Genomic DNA, 19709 nt, shown 5'->3' with positions numbered 1-19709 from the left:
CTGCCTTGTCTGTGTTACTTCACAAAAAGCTGGCAGCTGTGCCAGATGTTCAAGCCTTTGTTCAGGCTCTGGTTAGAATCAAGCCTGTTTACAAACCTTTGACTCCTCCTTGGAGTCTCAACTTAGTTCTTTCAGTTCTTCAGGGGGTTCCGTTTGAACCCTTACATTCCGTTGATATTAAGTTATTATCTTGGAAAGTTTTGTTTTTGGTTGCAATTTCTTCTGCTAGAAGAGTTTCAGAATTATCTGCTCTGCAGTGTTCTCCTCCTTATCTGGTGTTCCATGCAGATAAGGTGGTTTTACGTACTAAACCTGGTTTTCTTCCAAAAGTTGTTTCTAACAAAAACATTAACCAGGAGATAGTCGTGCCTTCTTTGTGTCCGAAACCAGTTTCGAAGAAGGAACGTTTGTTGCACAATTTGGATGTTGTTCGCGCTCTAAAATTCTATTTAGATGCTACAAAGGATTTTAGACAAACATCTTCCTTGTTTGTTGTTTATTCTGGTAAAAGGAGAGGTCAAAAAGCAACTTCTACCTCTCTCTCTTTTTGGATTAAAAGCATCATCAGATTGGCTTACGAGACTGCCGGACGGCAGCCTCCTGAAAGAATCACAGCTCATTCCACTAGGGCTGTGGCTTCCACATGGGCCTTCAAGAACGAGGCTTCTGTTGATCAGATATGTAGGGCAGCGACTTGGTCTTCACTGCACACTTTTACCAAATTTTACAAGTTTGATACTTTTGCTTCTTCTGAGGCTGTTTTTGGGAGAAAGGTTTTGCAAGCCGTGGTGCCTTCCATTTAGGTGACCTGATTTGCTCCCTCCCTTCATCCGTGTCCTAAAGCTTTGGTATTGGTTCCCACAAGTAAGGATGACGCCGTGGACCGGACACACCTATGTTGGAGAAAACAGAATTTATGTTTACCTGATAAATTACTTTCTCCAACGGTGTGTCCGGTCCACGGCCCGCCCTGGTTTTTTAATCAGGTCTGATAATTTATTTTCTTTAACTACAGTCACCACGGTATCATATGGTTTCTCCTATGCAAGTATTCCTCCTTAACGTCGGTCGAATGACTGGGGTAGGCGGAGCCTAGGAGGGATCATGTGACCAGCTTTGCTGGGCTCTTTGCCATTTCCTGTTGGGGAAGAGAATATCCCACAAGTAAGGATGACGCCGTGGACCGGACACACCGTTGGAGAAAGTAATTTATCAGGTAAACATAAATTCTGTTATCCATCGTTATGAGGAGAGTCCACGGCTCCCACCCGTTCCACCGTTGGGCGTACCTAAATTTCTTTTCTTTTTCCTTTTCCTTCTGGCACCATTTATACCCTGATATTTCTCCTACTGTTTCATGTTCCCTCGACAGAATGACTGGGGGATGAGGAGAGTGGGGGAGGTATTTAAGCCTTTTGGCTGGGGTGTCTTTGTCTCCTCCTGGTGGCCAGGTTCTGTATTTCCCACAAGTAATGAATGAAGCCGTGGACTCTCCTTGTAACGATGGAAATTAAATTATTAGGTAAGCATAATTTATTTGCAGCCGCTAATCAGCACCTAGCACAAAGTAGTGCATTTCTGCTCCTGAGCCTACCTAGGTATGCTTTTCAGCGAAGGATACAAAGAGACCAAAATACTATAATAGAAGTAAATTTGAAAGTTGTTTAAAATGTGCATGCTCTATCTGATGAGTTTAATTTCTTTCATAAGGTGGTGAGAGTCCACAAGCTCAACACCTGACCATTAGGAGGAGGCAAAGACACCTAACAAACCAAGAACTTTTAGTCCCTCCCACTTCCTGGTACCTTCCAGTCTTTTCTCTGCCTCCACAGGTGTAGGTAAAGGTTTGAGGTGCTTCACCTTTTTTAGAACGGTTTTATTAACCCATTAAACCCCTGAGAAAGAAAAGATGAATTATAGAGGAGTACTTGGGCTAGTAAAGTGATTCTCCTGTGGGATTTTTTGTCAAATGTCTACCACTGGTGTCATAGGGATTGTTCCTCTGCCACCTACTGTTTGGTCTTGTCACTGTACTACCATAGATATCCTCTACTATTTTATATAGCACTGTATGGGCTCTTTACGGAAGGTAGGTATACACACTCTCATAACCCACAGGCTATTATCAGATTGGAGGGATGCATCCTAGCCATAGTAATTTGGACAGTATTGTAATTGGCAGTATATTTATGCACTTATTTGGTTTGGTTAATTTGATAAGTGCAGCGTTATACCTGCTGTTAACTTCCCTTTCTTTCATGTAATTAACAAGAGTCCATGAGCTAGTGACGTATGGGATATACATTTCTACCAGGAGGGGCAAAGTTTCCCAAACCTCAAAATGCCTACAAATACACCCCTCACCACACCCACAAATCAGTTTTACAAACTTTGCCTCCAAGGGAGGTGGTGAAGTAAGTTTGTGCTAGATTCTACGTTGATATGCGCTCCGCAGCAAGTTGGAGCCCGGTTTTCCTCTCAGCGTGCAGTGAATGTCAGAGGGATGTGAAGAGAGTATTGCCTATTGAATGCAGTGATCTCCTTCTACGGGGTCTATTTCATAAGGTTCTCTGTTATCGGTCGTAGAGATTCATCTCTTACCTCCCTTTTCAGATCGACGATATACTCTTATATTTACCATTACCTCTACTGATTCTCGTTTCAGTACTGGTTTGGCTTTCTACAAACATGTAGATGAGTGTCCTGGGGTAAGTAAGTCTTATTTTCTGTGACACTCTAAGCTATGGTTGGGCACTTTATTTGTAAAGTTCTAAATATATGTATTCAAACATTTATTTGCCTTGACTCAGAATGTTCAACTTTCCTTATTTTCAGACAGTCAGTTTCATATTTGGGATTATGCATTGAATTATCATATTTTTCTTACCTCAAAAATTTGACTTTTTTCCCTGTGGGCTGTTAGGCTCGCGGGGGCTGAAAATGCTTCATTTTATTGCGTCATTCTTGGCGCGGACTTTTTTGGCGCAAAAATTATTTTCCGTTTCCGGCGTCATACGTGTCGCCGGAAGTTACGTCATTTTTTTGACGTTATTTTGCGCCAAAAATGTCGGCGTTCCGGATGTGGCGTCATTTTTGCCGCCAAAAGCATTTAGGCGCCAAATAATGTGGGCGTCTTATTTGGCGCTAAAAAATATGGGCGTCGCTTTTGTCTCCACATTATTTCAGTCTCATTTTTCATTTGCTTCTGGTTGCTAGAAGCTTGATATTTGGCATTCTTTCCCATTCCTGAAACTGTCTTATGAGGAATTTGATCTATTTTGCTTTATATGTTGTTTTTTTCTTACATATTGCAAGATGTCTCACGTTGCATCTGAGCCAGAAGATACTACAGGAAAATCACTGCCTGCTGGATCTACCAAAGCTAAGTGTATCTGCTGTAAATTTTTGGTAGCTATTCCTCCAGCTGTTGTTTGTAATAATTGTCATGACAAACTTGTTAAAGCAGATAATATTTCCTTTAGTGATGTACCATTGCCTGTTGCAGTTCCCTCAACATCTAAGGTGCAGAATGTTCCTGATAACATAAGAGATTTTGTTTCTGAATCCATAAAGAAGGCTTTGTCTGTTATTTCTCCTTCTAGTAAACGTAAAAAGTCTTTTAAATCTTCTCTCTCTACAGATGAATTTTTAAATGAACACCATCATTCTGATTCTTTGGACTCTTCTGGTTCAGAGGATTCTATCTCAGAGATTGATGCTGATAAATCTTCATATTTATTTAAGATGGAATTTATTCGCTCTTTACTTAAAGAAGTACTAATTGCTTTAGAAATAGAGGATTCTAGTCCTCTTGATACTAATTCTATACGTTTGGATAAGGTTTTTAAAGCTCCTGCGGTTATTCCAGAAGTTTTTCCTGTTCCTAATGCTATTTCTGCAGTGATTTCCAAAGAATGGGATAAATTGGGAAATTCATTTACTCCTTCTAAACGTTTTAAGCAATTATATCCTGTTCCGCCTGACAGGTTAGAATTTTGGGACAAAATCCCTAAAGTTGATGGGGCTATTTCTACCCTTGCTAAACGTACTACCATTCCTACGTCAGATGGTACCTCGTTTAAGGATCCTTTAGATAGAAAAATTGAATCCTTTCTAAGAAAAGCTTATCTGTGTTCAGGTAATCTTCTTAGACCTGCTATATCATTGGCTGATGTTGCTGCAGCTTCAACTTTTTGGTTGGAAACCCTAGCGCAACAAGTAGCAAATCGTGATTCTCATGATATTATTATTCTTCTTCAGCATGCTAATAATTTTATCTGTGATGCCATTTTTGATATTATTAGAGTTGATGTTAGGTTTATGTCTCTAGCTATCTTAGCCAGAAGAGCTTTATGGCTTAAGACTTGGAATGCTGATATGGCTTCTTAATCAACTCTACTTTCCGTTTCTTTCCAGGGAAACAAATTATTTGGTTCTCAGTTGGATTCTATTATTTCAACTGTTACTGGTGGGAAAGGAACTTTTTTACCACAGGATAAAAAATCTAAAGGTAAAAACAGGGCTAACAATCGTTTTCGTTCCTTTCGTTTCAACAAAGAACAAAAGCCTGATCCTTCATCCTCAGGAGCAGTTTCAGTTTGGAAACCTTCTCCAGTCTGGAATAAATCCAAGCCTGCTAGAAAGGCAAAGCCTGCTTCTAAGTTCACATGAAGGTACGGCCCTCATTCCAGTTCAGCTGGTAGGGGGCAGGTTACGTTTTTTCAAAGAAATTTGGATCAATTCTGTTCACAATCTTTGGATTCAGAGCATTGTTTCAGAAGGGTACAGAATTGGTTTCAAGATGAGACCTCCTGCAAAGAGATTTTTTCTTTCCCGTGTCCCAGTAAATCCAGTGAAAGCTCAAGCATTTCTGAATTGTGTTTCAGATCTAGAGCTGGCTGGAGTAATTATGCCAGTTCCAGTTCCGGAACAGGGGATGGGGTTTTATTCAAATCTCTTCATTGTACCAAAGAAGGAGAATTCCTTCAGACCAGTTCTGGATCTAAAATTATTGAATCGTTATGTAAGGATACCAACGTTCAAGATGGTAACTGTAAGGACTATATTGCCTTTTGTTCAGCAAGGGAATTATATGTCCACAATAGATTTACAGGATGCATATCTGCATATTCCGATTCATCCAGATCATTTTCAGTTCCTGAGATTCTCTTTTCTAGACAAGCATTACCAATTTGTGGCTCTACCGTTTGGCCTTGCTACAGCTCCAAGAATTTTCACAAAGATTCTCGGTGCCCTTCTGTCTGTAATCAGAGAACAGGGTATTGTGGTATTTCCTTATTTGGACGATATCTTGGTACTTGCTCAGTCTTTACATTTAGCAGAGTCTCATACGAATCGACTTGTGTTGTTTCTTCAAGATCATGGTTGGAGGATCAATTTGCCAAAAAGTTCTTTGATTCCTCAAACAAGGGTAACCTTTCTAGGTTTCCAGATAAATTCAGTGTCCATGACTCTGTCTTTAACAGACAAGAGACGTCTAAAATTGATTTCAGCTTGTCGAAACCTTCAGTCACAATCATTCCCTTCGGTAGCCTTATGCATGGAAATTCTAGGTCTTATGACTGCTGCATCGGACGCGATCCCCTTTGCTCGTTTTCACATGCGACCTCTTCAGCTCTGTATGCTGAACCAATGGTGCAGGGATTACACGAAGATATCTCAATTAATATCTTTAAAACCGATTGTTCGACACTCTCTAACGTGGTGGACAGATCACCATCGTTTAATTCAGGGGGCTTCTTTTGTTCTTCCGACCTGGACTGTAATTTCAACAGATGCAAGTCTCACAGGTTGGGGAGCTGTGTGGGGATCTCTGACGGCACAGGGAGTTTGGGAATCTCAGGAGGTGAGATTACCGATCAATATTTTGGAACTCCGTGCAATTTTCAGAGCTCTTCAGTTTTGGCCACTTCTGAAGAGAGAATCGTTCATTTGTTTTCAGACAGACAATGTCACAACTGTGGCATACATCAATCATCAAGGAGGGACTCACAGTCCTCTGGCTATGAAAGAAGTATCTCGAATTCTGGTTTGGGCGGAATCCAGCTCCTGTCTAATCTCTGCGGTTCATATCCCAGGTGTAGACAATTGGGAAGCGGATTATCTCAGTCGCCAAACGTTGCATCCGGGCGAATGGTCTCTTCACCCAGAGGTATTTCTTCAGATTGTTCAAATGTGGGGACTTCCAGAGATAGATCTGATGGCCTCTCATCTAAACAAGAAACTTCCCAGGTGTCTGTCCAGATCCCGGGATCCTCAGGCAGAGGCAGTGGATGCATTAGCACTTCCTTGGAAGTATCATCCTGCCTATATCTTTCCGCCTCTAGTTCTTCTTCCAAGAGTAATCTCCAAGATTCTGAGGGAATGCTCGTTTGTTCTGCTAATAGCTCCGGCATGGCCTCACAGGTTTTGGTATGCGGATCTTGTCCGGATGGCATCTTGCCAACCATGGACTCTTCCGTTAAGACCAGACCTTCTGTCGCAAGGTCCTTTTTTCCATCCGGATCTGAAATCCTTAAACTTAAAGGTATGGAGATTGAACGCTTGATTCTTAGTCAAAGAGGTTTCTCTGACTCTGTGATTGATACTATGTTACAGGCTCGTAAATCTGTATCTAGAGAGATATATTATAGAGTCTGGAAGACTTATATTTCTTGGTGTCTTACTCATCATTTTTCTTGGTATTCTTTTAGAATTCCGAGAATATTACAATTTCTTCAGGATGGTTTAGATAAGGGTTTGTCCGCAAGTTCCTTGAAAGGACAAATCTCTGCTCTTTCTGTTCTTTTTCACAGAAAGATTGCTATTCTTCCTGATATTCATTGTTTTGTACAAGCTTTGGTTCGTATAAAACCTGTCATTAAGTCAATTTCACCTCCATGGAGTTTGAATTTGGTTCTGGGAGCTCTTCAAGCTCCTACGTTTGAACCTATGCATTTATTGGACATTAAATTGCTTTCTTGGAAAGTTTTGTTCCTTTTGGCCATCTCTTCTGCCAGAAGAGTTTATGAATTATCTGCTCTTTCTTGTGAGTCTCCTTTTCTGATTTTTCATCAGGATAAGGCGGTGTTGCGAACTTCTTTTGAATTTTTACTTAAGGTTGTGAATTCCAACAACATTAGTAGAGAAATCGTGGTTCCTTCATTATGTCCTAATCCTAAGAATTCTAAGGAGAAATCGTTACATTCTTTGGATGTTGTTAGAGCTTTGAAATATTATGTTGAAGCTACTAAATCTTTCCGAAAGACTTCTAGTCTATTTGTCATCTTTTCTGGTTCTAGAAAAGGCCAGAAAGCTTCTGCCATTTCTTTGGCATCCTGGTTGAAATCTTTAATTCATCTTGCCTATGTTGAGTCGGGTAAAACTCCGCCTCAGAGGATTACAGCTCATTCTACTAGGTCAGTTTCTACTTCCTGGGCGTTTAGGAATGAAGCTTCAGTTGATCAGATTTGCAAAGCAGCGACTTGGTCCTCTTTGCATACTTTTACTAAATTCTACCATTTTGATGTATTCTCTTCTTCTGAAGCAGTTTTTGGTAGAAAGGTACTTCAGGCAGTGGTTTCCGTTTGAATCTTCTGCTTATGTTTTTCATTAAACTTTATTTTGGGTGTGGATTATTTTCAGCAGGAATTGGCTGTCTTTATTTTATCCCTCCCTCTCTAGTGACTCTTGTGTGGAAAGATCCACATCTTGGGTATTCATTATCCCATACGTCACTAGCTCATGGACTCTTGTTAATTACATGAAAGAAAACATAATTTATGTAAGAACTTACCTGATAAATTCATTTCTTTCATATTAACAAGAGTCCATGAGGCCCACCCTTTTTTGTGGTGGTTATGATTTTTTTGTATAAAGCACAATTTTTCCAATTCCTTATTTTATATGCTTCGCACTTTTTTCTTATCACCCCACTTCTTGGCTATTCGTTAAACTGATTTGTGGGTGTGGTGAGGGGTGTATTTGTAGGCATTTTGAGGTTTGGGAAACTTTGCCCCTCCTGGTAGGAATGTATATCCCATACGTCACTAGCTCATGGACTCTTGTTAATATGAAAGAAATGAATTTATCAGGTAAGTTCTTACATAAATTATGTTTTTTACAGAAATACTTGCCTTTTGTTGCTACTTTGTGCACAAAAGTATTTTTATTGAGCAGAAACTGGAACTATCCTTATGTTCTCAGACCCTTTTAGAGGGGAGATCCACATATTTTTTTCTTTTGCTGCCTTTATATAAAACCATGATGCATGCTGTGCAGAGTGGCTATGATTTGCCCCCCGGCTCAACTTTGCAGTACATATTTAAATTCTGTTTTGATTTTTCATAAAAGTACACCTCCAATTCCACCTAAAGTGGAATGTCTATCACTGGCTGCTTCTCATGTGAGGCCTACTGATTTATCTCCAGATTTTAAGTATTAGATCCGAAATGTTGGCTATGCCCCTTCATTTAAGCACAAACATTTATCTTCTCATTCTCTGTACAGGCTTGCCTTGCCTTCTACTAACATTATGCTTAGTCTGGGAGGTACAGGGAAGTGGGAGGGACTAAAAGCTCTTGGTTTGTTGGGCCAGGTGTTTAATTCAGATTAGTTTGTAACTTGTAGTCTCTCACCACCAAGAAAGAAATGAATTTGTCAGATAAGCATAAATTGTTTTTGACTTTACTTTTCTTTTAATTCAAAACATGGTTTAAAGAGTTAAAGAAAGGGGGAGGCATATTCCAAAATGCACTCAGCTTTATTTTCAAGCACGCCTGAATTGAGTTTATATCTGCACCTTTTTTCTTACCCCAGTTTGTTCAAAAATTGACCTGAGCTTTCTCATAAAGAAAACATTTGTTGTTAAATCTAATAACTAACACTTTCATGGCCAGTTGGGAATATGGTGGTTGAGTCTAGAATAGCATTCCAAAAAAATGTCACATCCATTCCTTAATTTGTGGTGCCTTCAAATTTGTCTTTTAGCTCCCTTATTAAACTGGTGAACAAGTCTATAGATGGCACAGCAGATGATGAAGAAGAAGGTGTTCCGACAGAGCAAGCAATCCGAGCAGGTCTTGAACTACTTAAGGTCAATAGTTTTATTATATTGTATCTTTAAAACTGCTTTTAATTTTTATTTATGAATCGTCACTTGTGGGTTTTTAGCTTGATACCGCTTAGAAACAAGTAAGGCATTTAAGTCTTCTGGAGAGTACTCCGACTATTTCCACTGCCCTTTTTTACTTTTTTTAAAATATATAATACAGGGGCGGAGCCAACAGCCTAGGTGGATAGACGTGCTAATCTGGAGCTCCTAGGCCTGATTCTAAAAAATGGTCTTTATTCTTAGTAAAAATTGATCTTATGATATATGGGGACATCTGCTAACTAATCCTTAGCCGAAAGACAACTTGCCTGAACTAACGATTGCATATAACTCGACAACTAACAATTTTTATGCAAGGAAGTTAAAGGGGCCTACTCTCTCTGATATCAACATTAGCCGGATTTTGCGGCTTCTTACAGCATGGCGGAGAATCCGGAGTCACTATACACCTTACTCCGGGACCTAGACCGGCAGCTATCTAGCTGTTTCCTCGATTTGTCAGCCACTCTAAAGTCGGCAATGAAGGGACAGAGCTACAATGCCCTTTATAGTAAGAAACTTGGAGCCACGCGGGTGGCACTACCTCGGGAAAGCCAATCTGTCACACTGACCCGTTCTCTTCTGTTGGGCTTTGTCGGCGAAGACATAAGAGGTACTCCACTTACCGACTATGATCCGCTGCTAGATGATTACCCCTCAGCTACCTCGAGCTTTCCTACAGTACCAGATTTGGCGCCACTGAGCGAGAGAACGAGACAGCCTTCTGGCCCTAAGCTGTATCTTAGTCTGTGAGGAGCGGTGTTTACCGCTCGCCATTCCACCTTCCGCACCTCCAGAAACAGATGTTCCAGAGCTAGCTTTTACCTCACCCATACTTAAGGGACATATAATAGAGGAGCAGGGAGCCAATCGGAAGGTGCTACTAAAAGCTTTCATTTTGGCATCGGAAGCTAATTGCGGTTCACTGCCTTCCTTGTGCGCTATCAGCTGGGAATATAGATTGAGAGCAGCTAACAAGGAGTACTCAAAAGTCGATTACAGCTCATTGTCTTCTCAATTTTATGTGGGAGCTGTGTTATGCTCTACGGATGTAAATTACGCTTTCACTCTGCTGCCCTGTGGCATTGGCTAGTAAACGAACCATAGCAAGTTGCCCAAAATGCATGTGTGGGTACATTTATGCTGGGACTCTTCTGAGTGATACTAACAATGTTATGACGCCACATACTATGTTTATCGTTGGAGACAAGATTCAAGACACCTACCTTTAGAGCGGTAAAGACTTCCCCGAACAAACATGAAATCTGGTGCAGGCTACACTGATATCTCACTATTGACCTACATATAGAGACAGCTCCTAACATGAAAGATATAAGTGTTATGAGGGTAATTTAGTTTGTCATGGGATCATTAATTTATGCTCGACAAATTTTCCAACCTTACACAGCTAATATGGTGTTGTCAGAGCAGAGCCCTCCGGAACTGTTTCCACAGGACAATCCTTTTTCAAAATTTAGTCACCAGAACTGTAAAGTTTTCCTTATAATATCACTCCCCACTTTATACCCCTATAATATGTTTAGGTCTCTCAGAAAGTTAATTCTGGCTAACGGACTGATTTCATGCTGCAAAAGACCTGAGACTTACTTTCCAGCTTTGAATGCAAGTTTTGCTCTGGTAACCCTATTGTTTCTAGTTAAACTCAGACAGTCCCTCCTTATTTATTTCTTTACCCCCATGTTAGGTTGGTTTAAAATTAATTATCTATACAGTATCTGGCAAAATGGGTCACCTATGCGGTTGATGTACAGTTTATCATACTGCATGTAACTCCACTTATAATGTTAATCAAGCTCCATATGCAGCTTTATAGTCCCCTATAATTCACACAAATATATCACACCTTTTAGGTTCTTTGTTTATTATGCACATACATTTGATATTGCATGCTTGATTACAGAGGCCACACATATGAACCTTTCACATTTTCAGACATAGAATACATACTATTAGGTTTAAATCAGCAGAAATGCGCCTTTGCAATTTTAGACTTTATTTCCTTTAGTGGACAGTTCATTTATTTTACTTTCATTACTACGACACCTATAGCTCACAAATTGCTAAATATAGCAGAGCTAGATCCAGATAGGCTCTATCTGACTCATATATATTTTGTCTTTTTTAATTTAACTACGTCTCTTGATAGATTTTCTTAATTATGCTAGTTTAACCGCATATGATCTTGGGTCTGTTTTAAATAACCCTTTGGTTTGCAGGTAATTATATTGTTCCTCCTGTTGCTATCGTTATGTCTGTTATAATATTACTTATATAATCCCTAACTAAGATTTATCTGTATCTCTGATTGTATATGCTCTCAAAAAATATCTATGCCTATCTAGAAAGTTTGCAGATAGCAAGCACAACTCATGATTACTGATTCAAGACCTGTCTTGACGCTGTAGCTAATTTTTCTACGACTTATATATCTCACTCCTACAGTGTTATACTAGTAAGCCTATGACCATGTTCTTGGAGTACAATTTTCTAATCCATGTTGTAGTATACTAAATAGTCATAATGGTGAAATAACTTGACTCCTAAAATTCATATGGAGCATTATACACATCTTTTAATTAGATCCCAATGCACCGATTTTTACAAGATTACTCATATGTTTCAGTTTTTTATAGGCTCTTCTACTCATATATATTCACCTTAGCTTGTAATTAGATCCCCAAAGGGATACACGGAGTTCGTTAGAACTGAACATGTCTTGGTGCTATCCATGTTGCATCTATTCGACACATAACTACTATGGTCTTTTCAAGACTCATTAACATTCCTATGGTCTTCCGCCCCCCCCCCCACAGTAGTTGACCATGGCCATTTAAATTGCTATTATTATTTTTTCTGGTCTTCCGCCCCCCCCCCCCCCCCCCATTATTGGTGACCATAGCTAGTTACATTGCTATTTCTTTTATTCTCATCAAATACCTTATGTACGTAATAATATAAATACATAGAAAAATCATTTGTATAAGTGGTGCTTACCCGCTGACATTTCCCTAATTTTCCCCTCGCTCCTTCTTTTGCTCTTGATACCATGACCCTATCCTTAATGATAAGAAGCATTTAATCATAGGACAAATTGGGTCTATCTAGTAGCTACAGTGCTCTTTTAGAGCATCTTTTACCATTACAGCCCGGAATAATAGCTACTCACAGTAATCTATAAAAAATATAAAAGGAGGGTTTCGGATATGTTTTAACATTCATATTATGTTTTCTTTTCCTGTCATATTGTTGTTAACATAATTACTGCTATGTTTTGCATTATGTTTATATCATGATTTGATGCTGGCATTTTGAAAAACCCTCAATAAAAATTATTTAAAAAAAAAAAAAAAAAAAAAAAATATATAATACAGTTAAAGAATTTGCACCAAGACTTTAGTTTCATGTTCCCCTGTGTTATGAGTTGAGAAAAGTTTAAAACTTTAAAGGGCCACTGTACTAAAAAAATAATTTCCCTTTTAACATGTACCTAGTGCAGAAAAGTAAACGTGGAAAATTTTTCCTCCATGTTTGTCTATTTTAAAATATCTTTTTTTTTTTTTCTCATTAAATATAGCACCTAGGGTGTGCCCATAGCAATGGACTGAGCCTGCAAGTAAAGGAGATCAACTAATGTTATTTATGTTGGGTATTAAAGTGCTAATTATTGTGGGGGTTAAATAAACGCAGGCAGCTAATTCACATAGAAAATCTCTCTCTCCCTCATACTCGACACTGGGAGATTAATCCGGTATGTAAACTTCCACTGGATAACAGGATGGGCTGTGAGCTGAACAAATACCCCGGGCACTCAAGTGTCGAAAGACACGCTCCGGGAATACAACTTCCTCCAATCTTGCCAAAATAGACTGGCAGCAAATAGTGTGGGTCACGATGTACAATAGGTAGGTTCCCAATAGCGCCACAGATTTCAGGAGCTGTCAGCTTCGCCGTATGAAGTGCCAATTGTAGAGTGCAGGGTTGCAAGACTTAAAGGGACACTGAACCCAAATTTTTTCTTTGTGATTCAGACAGAGCATGCAATTTTAAACAACTTTCTAATTTACTCTTATTGTCAATTTTTCTTCGTTCTCTTGCTGTCTTTATTTGAAAAAGAAGGCATCTAAGCTATTTTTTGGTTCAGGACCATGGAAAGCACTTGTTTATTGGTAGGTGAATTTACCCACCAATCCACAGTGTGTTCACCAAAAATGGGCCGGCATCTAATCTTACATTCTTGCATTTCAAATAAAGATACCAAGAGAATGAAAAAAATTGATAATTGGGGAAAATTAGAAAGTTGCTTAAAATTGCATGCTCTATCTGAATCACGATAGAAAATATTTTGGTTCAGTGTCCCTTTAAGAAAAACTGCTCACTAACTTTCCCTATGGCTGGGCGCTTCTAAGAGCCTCCTATTAGTGTGGCTGGGCGTCTTCACTTGCAGTATTTAGATTCCCCTCCTCACATCAAACTATCCATAGAGGACTAGTGCACTATGGTCTTTTCTCGTCCTGAGTCGGAGTGTTAACTGATATTTCGCACCAGTTGGGATTTTGGTGTGCTCTCCGACTGTTGTTTTTCCCTGCAGCTTCTGTGCACTACCGGAGCAAATGTCTTGTCATTACAAAGCAGCAGTGTAGGGGATAAGAACATTAGGTGGATCAATCATTTCTATTATTTGTTTTCTTTCATATAGGGGGTAAGTGTCCACGATCCATTAGTCATGGGAATTACCTTCCCTACCACTTAAAGGAGGCAAAGATTCCTAAACCTCAAGAGCTCTATATAACCCCTTGCACATACCTCAGTCTTTTCTAGGCCTCAATTTTAGGTGCTAGAGGAGTGAAGATGTGTCATTCGGGTTAGTGCACGCTCCATAGTTTCTTATAAGGTTTTTTTTTTCGCCATCACTTGTCGGGCTACTGCACACTCTTCTGTTATGCGCATGTGGGCGCTTGCAATGCTTTTCCCCCTTTTTTTGTTTTGCTTTTTCCTCTATTAAAAAAATATATTTTTTTAAATCTCTCCCATTGTTATTACTCGTGGACTGCACAGCTTGGGAATTAGTTCCCATGAGTAATCGATCGTGGACTCTCACTACCGGTATTAAAGAGAAGCTAATTTATGCTTGCTTTATAAATTAATTTATTTCATGGTGGTGAGAGTCAACAAGACCCCACACTTTATTTATTTTTAATGGTTGTGAATCGAGACAATTACTGTTGGGAATTACATCACCTGGCCACCAGGAGGAGGCAAATTGACCCCACACCAGAGCTCAAATATCCCTCCTACTTGCCTTTCCCTCCCAGTAGTTCTTTGCCTCATCAAGGAGAGGGCAAGTACAGAGGTGTATACAAATTAGATTACTTCTTCAATCAAGTTTTTCTCCCTCAATGGACAGTTCCTAAAAGAGAGGGATACTTGTACATTGTAAATCCCTTCTACATTATTAGCTGCAAGCAGACCACAGGTTTCCAAGGCAGTACCTTTGTCTCTTACGACAATGAGATGTAATTCCCCATCCAGGTCCTGCAATGTTAATAAGAGCCATGGACAGGAATCATTGAATCACTGCAGCATGATTTAAGGCATTAAAGGAATATTAAACCCACATTTCTTTCATGTAATTAGCAAGAGTCCATGAGCTAGTGACGTATGGGATATACATTCCTACCAGGAGGGGCAAAGTTTCCCAAACCTCAAAATGCCTATAAATACACCCCTCACCACACCCACAAATCAGTTTTTACAAACTTTGCCTCCTGTGGAGGTGGTTCCTGGGCGTTTAGGAATGAAGCTTCAGTCGATCAGATTTGCAAAGCAGCAACTTGGTCTTCTTTGCATACTTTTACTAAATTCTACCATTTTTATGTGTTTTTTCTTCTTCTGAAGCAGTTTTTGGTAGAAAAGTACTTCAGGCAGCTGTTTCAGTTTTTTTTCATTATAAGATTTAAACTTTATTTTGGGTGTGGATTATTTTCAGCGGAATTGGCTGTCTTTATTTTATCCCTCCCTCTCTAGTGACTCTTGCGTGGAAGATCCACATCTTGGGTAGTCATTATCCCATACGTCACTAGCTTATGGACTCTTGCTAATTACATGAAAGAAAACATAATTTATGTAAGAACTTACCTGATAAATGTATTTCTTTCATATTAGCAAGTGTCCATGAGGCCCACCCTTTTTTGTGGTGGTTATGATTTTTTTGTATAAAGCACAATTATTCCAATTCCTTATTTCTCCAACATAGGTGTGTCCGGTCCACGGCGTCATCCTTACTTGTGGGATATTCTCTTCCCCAACAGGAAATGGCAAAGAGCCCAGCAAAGCTGGTCACATGATCCCTCCTAGGCTCCGCCTACCCCAGTCATTCTCTTTGCCGTTGTACAGGCAACATCTCCACGGAGATGGCTTAGAGTTTTTTAGTGTTTAACTGTAGTTTTTATTATTCAATCAAGAGTTTGTTATTTTAAAATAGTGCTGGTATGTACTATTTACTCAGAAACAGAAAAGAGATGAAGATTTCTGTTTGTATGAGGAAAATGATTTTAGCACCGTAACTAAAATCCATGGCTGTTCCACACAGGACTGTTGAGAGCAATTAACTTCAGTTGGGGGAACAGTGTGCAGTCTCTTACTGCTTGAGGTATGACACATTCTAACAAGACGATGTAATGCTGGAAGCTGTCATTTTCCCTATGGGATCCGGTAAGCCATGTTTATTAAGATAGTAAATAAGGGCTTCACAAGGGCTTATTAAGACTGTAGACTTTTTCTGGGCTAAATCGATTCATTATTAACACATATTTAGCCTTGAGGAATCATTTATTCTGGGTATTTTGATATGATTATATCGGCAGGCACTGTTTTTGACACCTTATTCTTTAGGGGCTTTCCCTAATCATAGTCAGAGCCTCATTTTCGCGCCGGTATGGCGCACTTGTTTTTGAGGACAGCATGGCATGCAGCTGCATGTGTGTGGAGCTCTGATACATAGAAAAGTCTTTCTGAAGGCATCATTTGGTATCGTATTCCCCTTTGGGCTTGGTTGGGTCTCAGCAAAGCAGATTCCAGGGACTGTAAAGGGGTTAAATATAAAAACGGCTCCGGTTCCGTTATTTTAAGGGTTAAAGCTTCCAAATTTGGTGTGCAATACTTTTAAGGCTTTAAGACACTGTGGTGAAATTTTGGTGAATTTTGAACAATTCCTTCATACTTTTTCGCAATTGCAGTAATAAAGTGTGTTTAGTTTAAAATTTAAAGTGACAGTAACGGTTTTATTTTAAAACGTTTTTTGTGCTTTGTTATCAAGTTTATGCCTGTTTAACATGTCTGAACTACCAGATAGATTGTGTTCTGACTGTGGGGAAACCAAGGTTCCTTCTCATTTAACTATATGTATTTTATGTCATAAAAAAATTTAGTAAAAATGATGCCCAAGATGATTCCTCAAGTGAGGGGAGTAAGCATGGTACTGCATCATCCCCTACTTCGTCTACACCAGTCTTGCCCATACAGGAGGCCCCTAGTACATCTAGTGCGCCAATACTCCTTACTATGCAACATTTAACGGCTGTAATGGATAATTCTATCAAAAACATTTTAGCCAATATGCCCACTTATCAGCGAAAGCGCGACTGCTCTGTTTTAGAAAATTCTGTAGAGCATGAGAACGCTGATGATATGGTTTCTGAAGGGCCCCTACACCAGTCTGAGGGGGCCAGGGAGGTTTTGTCTGAGGGAGAAATTTCAGATTCAGGAAACATTTCTCAACAAGCTGAACCTGATGTGATTAATTTTAAATTTAAGTTGGAACATCTCCGCGCTCTGCTTAAGGAGGTGTTATCCAATTTGGATGATTGTGATTATCTGGTCATTCCAGAACCACTATGTAAAATGGAAAAGTTCTTAGAGGCCCCGGGGCCCCCCGAAGCTTTTCCTATATCCAAGCGGGTGGCGTACATTGTTAGTAAAGAATGGGACAGGCCCGGTATACCTTTAGTACCTCCCCCCATATTTATAAAATTGTTTTCCTATAGTCGACCCCAGAAAGGACTGATGGCAGACAGTCCCCAAGGTCGAGGGGGCGGTTTCTACTCTACACAAGCGCGCCACTATACCCATAGAAGATAGTTGTGCTTTCCAAGATCCTATGGATAAAAAATTAGAAGGTCTGCTAAAGATGTTTGTTCAGCAAGGTTCCCTTCTACAACCAATTGCATGCATTGTCCCTGTCACTGCAGCCGCGTGTTTCTAGTTTGATGAGCTAGGAAAGGCGATTATTAGTAATTCTTCTTCTTATGAGGAGATTATGGACAGAATTCGTGCTCTTAAATTGGCTAATTCTTTCACCCTAGACGCCACCTTGCAATTGGCTAGGTTAGCGGCGAAAAAATTCTGGGTTTGCTATTGTGGCGCAGAGCGCTTTGGTTAAAATCTTGGGCAGCGGATGCGTCTTCCAAGAACAAATTGCTTGACATTCCTTTCAAGGGGAAAACACTCTTTGGCCCTGACTTGAAAGAGATTATCTCTGATATCACTGGGGGCAAGGGCCACGCCCTTCCTCAGGATAGGTCTTTTCAAGACCAAAAATAAACCTAAGTTTCGTCCCTTTCGCAGAAACGGATCAGCCCCAAGGGCTACGTCCTCTAAGCAGGAAGGTAATACTTCTCAAGCCAATCCAGCCTGGAGACCTATGCAAGGCTGGAACAAAGGAAAGCAGGCCAGGAAACCTGCCACTGCTACCAAGACAGCATGAAATGCGGGCCCCCGATCCGGGACCGGATCTGGTGGGGGGCAGACTCTCTCTCTTCGCTCAGGCTGGGGCAAGAGATGTTCTGGATCCTTGGGCGCTAGAAATAGTCTCCCAAGGTTATTCTCTGGAGTTCAAGGGGCTTCCTCCAAGGGGGAGGTTCCACAGGTCTCAGTTGTCTTCAGACCACATAAGAAGACAGGCATTCTTACATTGGGTAGAAGACCTGCTAAAAATGGGAGTGATTCATCCTGTTCCATTAGGAGAACAAGGGATGGGGTTCTACTCCAATCTGTTCATAGTTCCCAAAAAAGAGGGAACGTTCAGACCAATCTTAGATCTCAAGATCTTGAACAAGTTTCTCAAGGTTCCATCGTTCAAGATGGAAACCATTCGAACACTTCTTCCTTCCATCCAGGAAGGTCAATTCATGACCAAGGTGGATTTCAAGGATGCGTATCTACATATTCCTATCCACAAGGAACATCATCGGTTCCTAAGGTTTGCATTCCTGGACAAGCATTTCCAGTTCGTGGCGTTTTCTTTCGGATTAGCCACTGCTCCTAGGATTTTCTCATAGGTACTAGGGTCCCTTCTGGCGGTGCTAAGACCAAGGGGCATTGCTGTAGTACCTTACTTGGACGACATTCTGATTCGAGCGTCGTCCCTTCCTCAAGTAAAGGCTCACACGGACATTGTCCTGGCCTTTCTCAGATCTCACGGATGGAAAGTGAACGTGGAAAAGAGTTCTCTATCTCCGTCAACGAGGGTTCCCTTCTTGGGAACTATAATAGACTCCTTAGAAATGAGGATTTTTCTGACAGAAGCCAGAAAAACAAAACTTCTAGACTCTTGTCGGATACTTCATTCCGTTCCTCTTCCTTCCATAGCGCAGTGCATGGAAGTGATAGGTTTGATGGTAGCGGCAATGGACATAGTTCCTTTTGTGCGCATTCATCTAAGACCATTACAACTGTTCATGCTCAGTCAGTGGAATGGGGACTATTCAGACTTGTCTCCGAAGATACAAGTAAATCAGAGGACCAGAGACTCATTCCGTTGGTGGCTGTCCCTGGACAACCTGTCACAAGGGATGACCTTCCGCAGACCAGAGTGGGTCATTGTCACGACCGACGCCAGTCTGATGGGCTGGGGCGCGGTCTGGGGATCCCTGAAAGCTCAGGGTCTTTGGTCTCGGGTAGAATCTCTTCTACCGATAAATATTCTGGAACTGAGAGCGATATTCAATGCTCTCAAAGCTTGGCCTCAGCTAGCGAGGGCCAAGTTCATACATCAACCATCAGGGGGGAACAAGGAGTTCCCTAGCGATGGAAGAAGTGACCAAAATCATTCTATGGGCGGAGTCTCACTCCTGCCATCTGTCTGCTATCCACATCCCAGGAGTGGAAAATTGGGAAGCGGATTTTCTGAGTCGTCAGACATTGCATCCGGGGGAGTGGGAACTCCATCCGGAAATCTTTGCCCAAGTCACTCAACCGTGGGGCATTCCAGACATGGATCTGATGGCCTCTCGTAAGAACTTCAGAGTTCCTTACTACGGGTACAGATCCAGGGATCCCAAGGCGGCTCTAGTGGATGCACTAGTAGCACCTTGGACCTTCAAACTAGCTTATGTGTTCCCGCCGTTTCCTCTCATCCCCAGGCTGGTAGCCAGGATCAATCAGGAGAGGGCGTCGGTGATTTTGATAGCTCCTGCGTGGCCACGCAGGACTTGGTATGCAGATCTGGTGAATATGTCATCGGCTCCACCATGGAAGCTAC

The 19709-nt window shown here is 40.7% G+C and overlaps 1 protein-coding gene across 1 annotated transcript in view; it reads left to right on the top strand.

Moving 5' to 3' along the window:
* PDS5B (PDS5 cohesin associated factor B) overlaps window positions 1-19709 on the top strand; it is an 890287-nt gene that overhangs the window by 571665 nt on the left and 298913 nt on the right. The window contains exon 18 of the mRNA XM_053708457.1: window positions 8989-9094. Coding sequence (XP_053564432.1) covers window positions 8989-9094 — 106 coding nt within the window. The remainder of the gene's footprint in view (window positions 1-8988; window positions 9095-19709) is intronic.

Source organism: Bombina bombina, chromosome 3, assembly GCF_027579735.1.
Source record: "Bombina bombina isolate aBomBom1 chromosome 3, aBomBom1.pri, whole genome shotgun sequence".
Taxonomy (NCBI): Eukaryota; Metazoa; Chordata; class Amphibia; order Anura; family Bombinatoridae; genus Bombina; species Bombina bombina.
The sequence above is the reverse complement of the archived record's forward strand: the minus strand, read 5'-3'. Positions and strand labels throughout refer to the sequence as shown.